The 12,593-nt window shown below is 42.7% G+C and overlaps 2 protein-coding genes across 5 annotated transcripts in view; one reads left to right on the top strand and one right to left on the bottom strand.

Moving 5' to 3' along the window:
- Positions 1-5,979, top strand: part of TTLL5 (tubulin tyrosine ligase like 5) — a 333,448-nt gene extending 327,469 nt beyond the window's left edge. For both annotated transcript variants that reach the window (XM_010588760.3, XM_010588761.3), the window contains one exon: positions 4,915-5,979. In XM_010588760.3, coding sequence (XP_010587062.1) covers positions 4,915-4,937 — 23 coding nt within the window. In that variant the 3' untranslated portion in view covers positions 4,938-5,979. The remainder of the gene's footprint in view (positions 1-4,914) is intronic.
- Positions 5,980-8,628: 2,649 nt separating this feature from the next.
- TGFB3 (transforming growth factor beta 3) overlaps positions 8,629-12,593 on the bottom strand; it is a 29,888-nt gene continuing 25,923 nt past the window's right edge. For all 3 annotated transcript variants that reach the window (XM_064292773.1, XM_023546389.2, XM_003408785.4), the window contains 2 exons: positions 10,900-11,053; positions 8,629-9,781 (listed from right to left, as the gene is read on the bottom strand). In XM_064292773.1, the coding sequence (XP_064148843.1) occupies positions 9,623-9,781; positions 10,900-11,053 (313 nt within the window). In that variant the 3' untranslated portion in view covers positions 8,629-9,622. The remainder of the gene's footprint in view (positions 9,782-10,899; positions 11,054-12,593) is intronic.

Raw genomic sequence — 12,593 nt, forward strand, 5'->3', positions numbered from 1 at the left:
TCTGATTCAGAGGAGTTCACTGAAAATTTGCATCTCTTTTCTTCAGACAGCTGGTGGGTGGCAGGAACACCGGCCTAAAAGAAATGGGAATTGCTGCTTATCACATGGGCCTCTCGCAGAGTTTGTATCGTTACCTGAAGTCTTGTGCTACCCATAGGGGTATCACTGCTATCGATCATTTCCCACATCAGCTGATCACATATTTACTGAGTCGTTCACATGTGCCTGTTTACATTCCAAATGCTGGGTGCTCTGCATCATTTGAAAGTTTGTAAGACATGATCTGTGTACACACAAGAGCTTAGCAGGGGAAAGAAGTGGTACATGCATGCGAGGCAATGAAGGTGTGCCCCTCCCCCCCCGCCCCGAAAAAAAGTGAAAGAAAGAATAATTTAGATAGTTTGGGTGAGTCTATCCATCATTACTCTCAGGGAACTTATGCCTCAATGAGCATGAAATGCAAATCTGCTGTTCCCGCAGTAGTTCTCCATTCCCAAGAGCCTCTCATAGTGTGTCTTACCCTGGCAAACATTGATCACAGCATTTAAAAATATACATGTGTCATTCACTGAGGCCTTAAACACAAGCCGGGTACTTTAATCTGGTGCTAACTGAAGAACAGCAGTCTCTCTTGAGGCTGGAGGAAAACTGATAGCTGTCAAAGCAGTGTACTATAATTTACAGGAGCTTTGAGGTTTTTAAGGGTGATTTTGATGCTATTTTATGTTTGTGTTGCTTATTGACTTTATAACTAACCCAATAAGATGTGGCTTTATTTATTTGATAAATGCCAAGTGAGTGTATAAATACACAGTATGATCCGATGTCATGGATTGAATGGTGACCTCCAAAAATGTACGTCAACTTGGCTAGGCCATGATTCCCAGTAGTGTGTGGTTGTCCTCCGTTTTGTGAACTCATGTAATTGTCCCATGTGTTGTAAATCCTAGCCTCTATGTCTGCGGTTATGATCCATTTGGAGAGTGAACTGTTGGTTGTGTTAATGAGCAGGACACAATCTACAGGATTAGGTTGTATCTTGAGTGAACTCTTTCAAGATACAAAAGAGAGAAGTGAGCAGAGAGGAGAGGGACCTCATTACCACGAAGCAAGAAGAACCAGGAGAAAAGCATGTCCTTTCGACCTAGGGTCCCTGCCCTGAAAAGCTCCTAGACCAGGGTAAGATTGATGACAAGGACCTTCCCCCAGAGCCAACAGAGAGAGGAGAGAGCTTTCCCCTGGAGCTGGCACCCTAAATTCAGACTTCTAGCCTCCTAAAGTGTAAGAAAATAAATTTCTGATTATTAAGCCATCCACTTGCGGCATTTCTGTTGTAGTAGCACTAGGTAAATAAGACATCCATAGACATTTAACAAAAAAAAAATTCCCAGGCCAGGACATCAAAGTGAAAAAGAGGATGGGTTAGCTTCAATAGCTGGTTTTTTAAGAGTTCTACAAATAAAGAGCAGGGCTGTGATCATGGCCACAGAGGCAGTGAGGGAAACAATGCAGTAACATTGTTGTCCTATATACATGTCTCACTCTTATGGTTGATGCCCCATCATTGGATCACCAAGCAGGAATGAGGTTAAAAGTACTCTGGACCAAAATCATGGCAGGGTTTATGGGACAACAAGCAAATCCCAAAGTGGGGATCTAATAGGAGACCCTTCACAGAAAGATGGAATCCCAGAGGGCTATATTCTCCATATAAAGGTGAACTAGAAATATACCGTCCCCTCCCATCCTACCTCCATCCCCTCAGGCACTATAAAGAAAAATGTCTGTCTTAAACCTTGGTGCTGGGTGGGGTAGAGTAAATGAATCTCCCCTAATAATTTATAACCACAAGCTGGCCCTCATGTAAGCTTGGGCATGAATTCACATTCCCTGGGTGGCCCGAAAAACCTAAGACTCGAAATTAGTTTAAGGTAGTCCTAAGTAAATCCTCTCTGGATGACTCCTTCAACATAAGCCTCAAATAATTCCAACAGATAAAGTTCCAAGAAATGTGAAGTTCCAGATTAAAATCACAGAACAAATAAGGAAACATGGCACCATGAGGAAAAAACAACAGATAACAGTATTGGACTGGCAAAGACTAACATCTTGAAATTATCAAACAGTACAAAATAAACTTTCTGATATGTTTAGAGAAATGAAGGGAGGGAGTGAAAATATAATAAGTAAGACTAACAGATGAAAATTACAACCAACCACATTTGAAAAATAACTAAATGAGACTTTTAGAATTGAAAAAATTTAGTTCTTAAAATTTTTTTTAAAAAATCAATGGATGAGTTTAACTGAAGGTTAGACCCAGCTGAAGAGAGATTTAATGAACTTGAAGATGGATTTAAATAAAATATATGGTGTGCAGCAGAGAAAGAAAAAACAGAAAAGGGACAATATTTGAAGAGATAGTGGCTAAAAATTTTCTAGAACTAATTCAGTGAATTCCAGTAAATGACAAAAAATTGATACCTGGACACATTGTACTAAAACTCTCGAATACTAAAAACAAAGAAAAAGATATTAAAAGCATACCATAGAATGAAAAAGACAAGCTACAAGATGCCTGTAGCATACAGAACCAAAAAAATTATTATTGAGATATTAAGCAAAGAACCTCTAAAAATTAACAGTTACATAGATATGATACAAAGAGCATAAGCAACAAAAGAAAAATTAGATAAAATGGACATCAAAATTTTAAAATTTTGTTTTTCAAAGGGCACCGTCAAAAAAGTAAAAGAACAACTCACAGAATGGGGGATTTTTTTTGCAAAGCATATATCTGAGAAGGGACTTCTTTCTGGAATATATAAAGAACTTTTACAACTCAGCAATAAAAAAGACAGCCCTGTTTAAAAATGGGCAAAGGATCTGAATAGACATTTCTCCAAAAAGTGGTACAAATGGCCAATAAGTGCGTGAAAAGATGCTGAACATCATTAATCATTAGGGAAATGCAAATCAGAACAAAAGATACCACTTCATACCCATTAGGATGACTGAAAATAATAATAATGAGTGCTGGCAAGGATGTGATGAAATTGGAACCCCCATACATTGTTGGTGGGAATGTAAAATGATGGAGCCACCATAGAGAAGTTTTGTCAGTTCCTCATATTAAACATAGAGTTACTATAAAAACCAAAACCAAACTCAGTGCCGTCGAGTTGATTCCGACTCATAGTGACCCTATAGGACAGAGTAGAACTGCCCCGTAGAGTTTCCAAGGAGCGCCTGGCGGATTCGAACTGCCGACCCTTTGGTTAGCAGCCATAGCACTTAACCACTACGCCACCAGGGTTTCCAGAGTTACTGTATGACCCAACAATTCCACTCCTAGCTGTGTACCCAAGAGAAATGAAAACATGTCCACAGAAAAACTTGCACATGAGTGTTTACAGTCGAATTATTCATAATAGCCAAGACATGGAAACAACTCAGATGCCTATCAACTGATGAGTGTATAAATAAAATGTGGTATATTCTCACAACAGAAAATAATTCAGCTATAAAAAGGACTGGAATACTGACAGCTGCTACAATATGGATGAACCTTGAAAGCATTATGTTAAGTGATACAAGCCAGTCACAAAGGACCACATATTGTATGATTCCATGTATATGAAATGGCCAGAATAGGCAAATCTATAGAGACAGAAAGTAGATTAGTGGTTGTTACCAAGTGTCGGGGGAATGGGGAGATTGGTAGTGATGGCTAAGAGGTTTGGGATTTCTTTTCGGATAATGAAAATGTTCTAAAATTGATTTTGGTGATGGCTGCACAACTCTGAATGTACTAAAGCCACTGAATTGTACACTTTCAACGGGTAGATTGTATGGTATATGAATTATACCTCAATAAAGCTGTTAGAATAATAGTAAACAACTCAGTAGGAAAATAGGCAAAAGGCACGTCCAGGCATTTCACAGAAGAGGAAGCATGTATGCCCAACAGAGTCTTGAAAAATGCTCAGCCTCATTCAACTGCTCATTAAAACCACAGCAGGATACCATTGTACGCTCACTTGACTGGCAAAATGTTAAAACTCGGGCAGTACTTGAGAATGTGGAGATGTAGGGGAAGCTTATCCACTGCCAGAAGGAGTGTGAAAGGTACACCTACTTTGGAGAATAATTTGTCATTACATAGAGAGATTGAAGACCCAGCAATTCCACTCCTACCTGTGTACCTAGAGAAACTCTTCCAATGGTATACTGAGATCACATATGAGAATAGTCACACAGTACTATGAAATTCAAAACCACATGAAACTAAACAATATATTATTTAGGGATGTAGGCAAATTTATTTTTAAAAAGCAAACAAGGATAAACACAAAATTCAGGATAGTGGAAATGGGAAGCAAAGGGAGGGTCTCCCGGAGATTCAAGGTTAATGGTAATGTTCTTTTTCTTGAACTGCATTGTGGGTGTGTAGGTGTGTATTGTGGGGGCCGAAGGTAGAAGGCAAAGTATTATCTGACAGCCCGACATTGAGGGAAGATTTAGAAAAATCCAAAAGCATATATAGAACCATTTTTCCATTGCAGTTCGATAATGAATGTCAATAATGGTGACCCTGAGTTTCTAGAAAAGATGAACATGTTTAGCATCTTCTATTGACGAATCAAATGGGATAAAGTGTTTTTATCCAGGAAAGAGAAAAAAGAAACTAAGAGAACTGCATTAAAAAAAGCAGCAGCAGGGGAATGAGCTGCTTTAGAATGGTTTCTAACAAAAGTGGTTAAAATAGAAAGTTTCGTAGTCGAGGTGAACTTCATTTTTTTGGGCTACCACTCCTTCCTTCTTCAGTGATGTTAAATAAACCAGACATTGCTGTACACAAGTCAGGCCCACGCTCTCATTTCAGTCGCTTAGTGGTTGACTTTGTCTTTTCAGATCCGGCTCACACTAAAAGATGAACCGCACACACGGAGGAAGGACCTACATTCACTACTCCTGAGCGTGTGACTGAGGGTGAAGCATCCACCAGTGCTTCGAGGGCGCCGTAGTATATTTTTGCTGCCTCAGAGTCCCCAAAGCCTTCAAGCAGAAGTGGTAGTAGATAGTTGCCAATCCAGACCTTTATTGGGATGACAGGAAAACAGATCAGCTGGGTTCTGATGGAACTTGGCAGTGGGGACATTCAACTGATGCAGCACCCTGCCAGAGTATACATGTATCTTTTACCTTCCCTTTTATTCCTCCCCCCTCCCCCCTACGCTGCTTAGGTCTTCTCTCGGTCCCTCTCCTGCTACCGCACAGAGATGATATAAAAGAGGCTCTTTGGCTATTTGCATTTTGCTTCCTCATCTTTTCCAGATTGCAGTGTTAAGCTCTATTTTGTACCCCAACATCATTTTCAACCAAAGTTCTTCATCCTTTTCCAAAGGGTCTGCGGAGAGGGGGAGCCTCTATCAAAAAAGGGGCATACTCCACAGAGAGTGGAGGAAAGCCCCTGTGCTGCAGCCCACATGAGCAGGGTCAAGGCGACCTTTGGAATTACTGGTTTCTAAGATTAATAAAGTAATTCTATTTTTATTTTCTTTTTTCCATTTACTAATTTCCCAACAATCAGTAAGAGGGAAGCAAGAGGGAAATGGGATGGATCGACTTTTCATTTTATTTCCATGCTGGGCATTTTTTTAAACTTCATTTTAAAAATGTGAGCTATGAAGAGATGTTTTATGTTTACATTTTAACAGATTGTGGGTCCAGGCTATTCCCCAAGGGCAGCCCCCATACCTGGGAAGCTGGGACATTTAAATGTCTCCATTACAAGGCCACAGCAGGCAGGCGTGCCCACAGGTCTTCCTCTGGGGGGCATGTGACTCTGTCCAGTTGCACATCGTTTCCCTAAATGGTTGATCAGAATAATGTAGTTCTGCCCCCTGATTGGTCTCTGCCTGAACCTCTGCTCTCTTGGTTCCTCATCTTTCCCAGGTCTTCTCTGGCTTCTGCTAGAGAAAAGGTTGAAAAGTTGAGCCTCAGGGCCCACTGAAGGACTGACTTCGCTGCCTTGAGGAGTTATCGGATGAGAACCCAGAGTCCGGGGTTTCTATTTCACAACAAGATGTTATAGACTCAGAGTTGAAATCCTAAAAGAAAAATGACACCCAAAAAGGCAGAGAGAAAAGGGACTTTATTACCTTCATAGTGAATGAAAACGAAGATTTGGGTACATTGAAGCATTTATTTGCTTATGAGGGATGAGGTCTGTTGTTTGCAGGAAAGGAAAGAATGTATTCCAGAAGCTCTTAGGACTTCTGGATAGTAGTTTGAGAACCATCTTAGCTATTTGCTCATTTGGTTGTGAATTAGTTAGGAAACAAAGTAGAATTCCTTCATAAGTCCCCTGCTGATGAGTAGAATTGGGAAAGAAGGGATTTGGGGAGACTCACCATATGGACCTTATGAAAAGGGATAAAGGGTATGAGCCCAGTAAAAGAACGTTTAGCCCAATTAAAGTGCTTGGAATTACCCATTAACCAATTAGAACTGAATCCTCAAGAAAATTTCCCACTGCATTCACCATGTGCTACTCAGATGCTAAGACCAGATTCCAGATCTCTCCCTTCATTTACCCAAGTGCTTTCAAGTCATCTTTACTGTCACTGGCCTTTTCTTGGTAATAAACCAGACTGATCACACAATCCTTCTTCCAGTAGCAAGTGTCATTTCCAATATCTCTTTTTACCCTCCCTCATACCTGCTGCCATCATGTTGATTTTGACTCATAGCAACCCTAGAGGACAGAGTAGAACGGCCCGATAGGGTTTCCTAGGCTGTAATCTTTACAGGAACAGATTGCCAGATCTTTCTCCCGTGGAGCCATTGGTGGGTTTGAAGCACTCACCTTTCAGTTAGCAGCCAAGCACCTAACCTCTGCACCACCAGGACTCCTTCCCATCCCCCATAACAAGCTAACAAGCGTGTATTTTTGACGGACAGACAATGGTTTAAGGTTCTGTAGTGCCTCTACATGATGTATAGAATGGGGAGACTGGGCTCCAGATCCCTTCCCATATTTGTATCTGCTGATTAAGAGTAGAGCTCTTCCATAAAAAGAACATTTGGAATCAGAGTGTGTTCTGTTTTCTTTGGGATCCCGCAGGAAGCACATCTAGTTGCCTTGGTTCATTAGGATGAACCATAGGCCAGTGTTTGAGGGATGCATTTTGAAGTTGATTATGGGAGATGTATTATCCTAGGGCCAGGAAGAATATTTCCCTCTTCCTAATTGAAGCCTCAAGTAAGGACCAACTATGTGAGGTGTAATGCAGTGCTCCTCAAAATGTAGCTTTTAGGCAACCTGGACCCTACACCAGCCCTGAAGACATCTCTAGAGCTGCACCCTGAAATTCTACATTTATAATAAACGCTTGGGTGATTCTCATGCCCACTGAAATTTGAGAATGGCTGCCACAGTGGATAGACGCTGAAACTTGGGATAGCAATGGCCCATGACTATGGTACCAGGCACACTGCATCCCCTCTCTCACCGGCTGGCTCCCATGGGTGATAAAGCACAAGCTCACCAGCCATGATTTTAAAGCAGGGACGTGATCCCCTGAAGTACAAGTGGAAGTAAATGGGTGCCATATGGTATAGAGGCTGAGGGGGAAATCCTTAGAATTGGCTGGGCATTGGCAAAGCAGGAAACAAGTCTCGGTGACCAAACTCCAGAGTTCAATCTGGGAAAACTCCGAAAGGAACAAGCTGTCCACATACCTGCACGCACGCGCACGCGCACACACACACACACAAGCATGTACATAGCCTTCAACCTACAAATTTTAGCTTCGGATGGACTTTTTTTCCAGTGGTAGAGTGATCTCAATAGAGGCACGTTTTTAGGAGCCGCTAGATGGTACATCTCTCTGTACTCACTGGAGATGCTTGCTTCAGGTGGATGTGAATTCCACCATAGAAATCCGCATTGCTGCTCTGGGATGGATGATCTCAAAAGGGAACTATGGAATTGTGCTTTTCTTGCCCTTATTCTTTTGCTCCCCAGAGTCCTCCTGATGAGAGGCCCAGACTCTGAATAAGGAGTTCCTGGTTAGCTCTTGAGGTTTAACCTAATAACAGAATTTACCTCATATTCTTAGTCCATTTGTCACAGACATTTTCTCTGTTCTCAGCTGACTTGGGGAGTTGGATGAGATTTTTAAAAATGGTGTTGTTGCTAACATCCTAGTGAATGTACAAACTAACACATGTCCATATGCCAGAGTTCCCACCAAAGGATGATGCTCACAGTTACCAGATTCGTATATTTTCTGCAAATCTGAGGAACTGCCTATGTGTGTCTGAGAATAATACACCCTGCAGGAAGGAAGGGAGCATGAGCCATAGTGCAATCTTCCCAGATGGCAGAAGGCATCTGAGTCTGCCCAGGGTATTCACACTAAGCAATGTATTGAATGTTTGAGAAATTCTCTGCCCAGATTCCAGTTATCTCTGATTAGTAGAACTGGACCCCACAGTAAGGAAAGGGTAATCAAGGATATTTACTGAGTTAGACTTTACCTTAGAATAAGGCTTTTACTGCTCTAGAAACAATCTTCCAGAAGATGAAATGATTCAAGATTCCCCAAAAATATTTATTTATACAAAGATTTTGAGAGTAATATTTATATTTGTCTTTATACCTCAGTCTATGCATCTGGGGCCAAGTCAGTGTGTGCCACACATGCAGCTTCCCCGAATGCCTCACATGTAGCACCTGCTTCCAGGGACACCAAAGAAACACAGGGTCTTGAGGGGTAGGAGGGGGAGACCATAATGCCCCGAGGTTGCACAGACCCACAATCCCAATATGTGCAACTTGACCTGGAAGGTGTCTAGCCAAATGTCCAAGGGGAAATACAATTGAGGAAGAAGGCAAGAGGAGGGATCCAGAGGCCAGTCAGGAGAGGGTTAACTCCCACCCTCTGCTTCTGAGTTCAGCATATCCACAGGACCCAACAGAGTAGAAGGCCCGAGAACTACATTACCTGGACTTGCTCTCTGTAATGACCCATGATGCTGATTGATGTAGAGAGGGCAATTTGCAAAAAGAACAGGTTTGTCCTTAATTCCAGGTAGTACGAGATACAATTCTGGGACTTAGTCTTGGTAACCTGTCTGAAGAAGAATGCTTGCTTTGTATAACATAATCCAGATTTCCTAGAGCAGATTTGGTGCAGTGATGAGCAAATCTGACCTCAGATCAGAAGTGTCTTCAAGTCTGTCCCTGTCCCAGCCATTTTCTGCCCTTTCTATTCCCTAGGATATCCCAAATCCCATTGCCGTACGACGTGTCCACTTCCATCCCTCTTCCTCTGTCCCCATCAATTCTGTCTACATCACAGAAAATCTGTGTGTTCTGAAGAGTTCGGCCTTCCCCTAACCAAACCCACACTTTCTTTACCACAGTGATTCTCAGAGCCAACAAGAAAGAGAAATGTCCCAAAAGGGAACCTCCAACTCAGCCATTTGCCTGGAGCCGAAGGTTGGGGGCTCCAGGCCTCCAGGTGAGGTCTGTTGCTTTTGTGTTTCCCGAGGAGCGGGCAGTCGGGCAGTGGCAGTTCTCTCTCCCTCTCTCTATGTCGCAGGTGGCATCTCAGCTACACTTACAGGACTTGACCACCATGTTGGAGAGCTGCTCCACCTTGGGGGTCCTCCCGACATAGTACAGGATGGTCAGGGGCTCCAGGTCCTGGGGCACACAACAAGGTGAGGCAGATGCTTCAGGATTGAGGGTGTTGTACAGTCCCAGCACCTGGGAAGGGAGACATCATTTAGAGGTTGGAAAACCAAGCCCCTTGGAGCCCAGGAATTCTACAAGTTCTAGGGGCTGGCTGCTCCAGAGACTGAGCAAGTGGTAGAATGGTCACTGGTGCTACTTAAGAGTAATTGTTGGAACACTGTTAGACTAGTTGCTGTCCATCCACAAAGGCAGAATGCAGAACATGTGCACTTATTTGAGGGCTATAAGTTTAAGCATGTAACAGTTATTGGGGACCTTAAAGTGATAACGATTTCTTTTATTCTCAAAAAAAAAAAAAGGCTCATGGTGACCCCACGTGTGTCAGAGTAGATGTGGTTTCCAAAGGGTTTTCCATGGTTGTGATCTTTCAGAAGTAGATCAGAGGCGCCAGCCTTTCGGTTAGTAGCTGAGCATGTAACCATTTGCACCATCCAGGGATTCTCTTAGCTATTGAGAAAACACTCCTGTATTGGTCTTCCTGACTGCAACTGATCATTTTGGTGAGAAATGTTCCTGCCAAACATTGCCGTGGGTTATTTAGTAAGTGCCAGAGTGTGGGGCCCTAGACAGGGTGTACTACTAATGAGCTATAAGGAATATGCTTCACAAACTCTTGCCCTATTTTTTATTCCCCTTGAGGGAAAGACAAGCTAGTTGCAGAGTGCCTGGCCCTCCTTGTCTGTCTCTCTGACTTTCTCGTACTAGTGTTTCAGATTATTTTTACATGCTTTGTATTGTCTTTCAGAATAACTTTCTAAATTCAAGAAGCTAGAATTATCCAGCTTCCCAAATTAATGGAGGAAGCCTTTCTACCTCAACATCCCTTGCCAACCACGTACACATACCTCTGACATATAGGTACATCTGGGCTGGCCTGTGATAGCCAATTAATTTCCGTGGTACAAAAGCTTTACACGAAGCAAGTAAAGTCTGGCTGAAACTATGGAAGGAATTTGAAAGGGAAGAAAGTGACCAAGTGGAGTTGAGCCAGGGTGCCAAGACCAGAGGGATTTTACTCACTCCAGAATATCATTGACTCATTTAGCATTCAGTCCTCCATTCATTCTTCTAATCAGTGCCCTGGTTGGCCCAGGCCTAGTGCCCCACATGGCACGAGCCCTGCTCCATACCGTGCTGTGGGTTGTGTCTGTACTGCGGAGGTATGGGCAAGGGCCTGAGCAGAAGTTTGCGTAGTAGCCCTTAGGTTCATGGACCCATTTCCAGCCCAGGTCCTGTCGGAAGTCAATGTAGAGAGGGCGCACACAGCAGTTCTCCTCCAAGTTGCTACAACAAAAAACATTTATAGAAAATAAACCTAAAAGAAAACCACCAATACACAGAACTTCACAAATGGCCCCCGTATTTGTACTTGGAGTCCTTCCCAGCCATCAGCAGAGGTGGCTGTATCAATGGAATCCCAGGTTCAAGTGGACAGGGCTGAAGAAACCATAAAGGCCTCTTCCTATGTTGAAGACTAGGATACCAAGGACATAGTAGGTAACTATAGATGCTGCATGAGGAAAAGAGGCAAAAGTGGCCACTTGCTTCTGTAAAAGCTCCTGTAAAAGGTTGAATAAAAGAAAAAGGAAGACGTAAAGAGAAACCAAGCACTAAATGTTACTAGCCAACTTAGCTTTGGTGAAGTTAGTTTATTGTTACCTTCCTAATGGCACCTAACCAGAAATGAACTCTAAACTCATGCACCTTGTAAATCATAGTAGATGGCTACTTAAGACCAAATCTAGAAGCCATCTAACCAAAACAAAGAATATGTTTCTATTAGAATCATGATTCCCAGATCAGCTCAAATGTGACTATCAGACCCCTTCAATTCTGTTACCTACAGAAATCCATTTGACAATACCCCTTGCCACATGGGCATCTAGCCTCTGTTGCAGTATCTGCTGAGACCTAGAACTTGTTACTTCCAAAGGCAGCTATTGGCCAAAATCTGGCTTCTTATGGGTTCCAGCGGAGAATCTATGGCAAACACTACTGGTTATCCAATAGCAATTTCTAACCCCCTTCTCCCTTGCAGCCTCCCACTCCAGAATCTGGAAAACCAGATACTCATTTTCCTGGCCTCCCATACAGGTAGGGACAGTCATGTGACCCAATAATGACCAATCAGACATAAGGAGATATATGCAGGTGGTGAGGGTAAGTTCTGGCAAAGATAACTTCTTTTTTGTAAAAGTGACAGACAGAGGAAGAAAACTGCTGGCTCTTTGCCTACCCCTTTCTTCCTGTCTTGAACATGGACAAGATACCTGGAGTTCAGGCAGTTACTTGTGACCATAAACAAGAGTCTGAAACAATCAGCATAGTAGATTGAAAAGAGAAAAGGCCTGTGTTCTCAATGCCATAATTAAGCAGCCAGACCAGCCCTGACCCTACTGCTACAGGCTCATTGTGACAAGAGATCCCCTATGGGGAACATCTAGTTCAATTGGCATAACATAGTTTATAAAGGAAATGTTCTACATTCTACTTTGGTGAGTAGCATCTGGGGTCTTAAAAGCCTGTGAATGGCCATCTAGGATACTCCACTGGTCTCACCCCTTCAGGAGCAAGGAAGAATGAAGAAAACTAAAGATACTAGGGAAAGATTAGTCCAGAGGACTAACAGACCACATCTGCCACAGCCTCCACCAGACTGAGTGCAGTACAACTATATGGTGCTCAGCTACCACCAATGACTGTTCTGATAGAGATCACAATAGAGGGTCCCGGACAGAGCTGGAGAAAAATGTAGAACAAAATTCTAACTCAAAAAGAAAGACCAGACTTGCTGGCCTGACAGACTGGAGAAACCCTGAGAGTA

This window comes from Loxodonta africana, chromosome 10 (assembly GCF_030014295.1).
Source record: "Loxodonta africana isolate mLoxAfr1 chromosome 10, mLoxAfr1.hap2, whole genome shotgun sequence".
In the NCBI taxonomy this organism is placed as follows: Eukaryota; Metazoa; Chordata; class Mammalia; order Proboscidea; family Elephantidae; genus Loxodonta; species Loxodonta africana.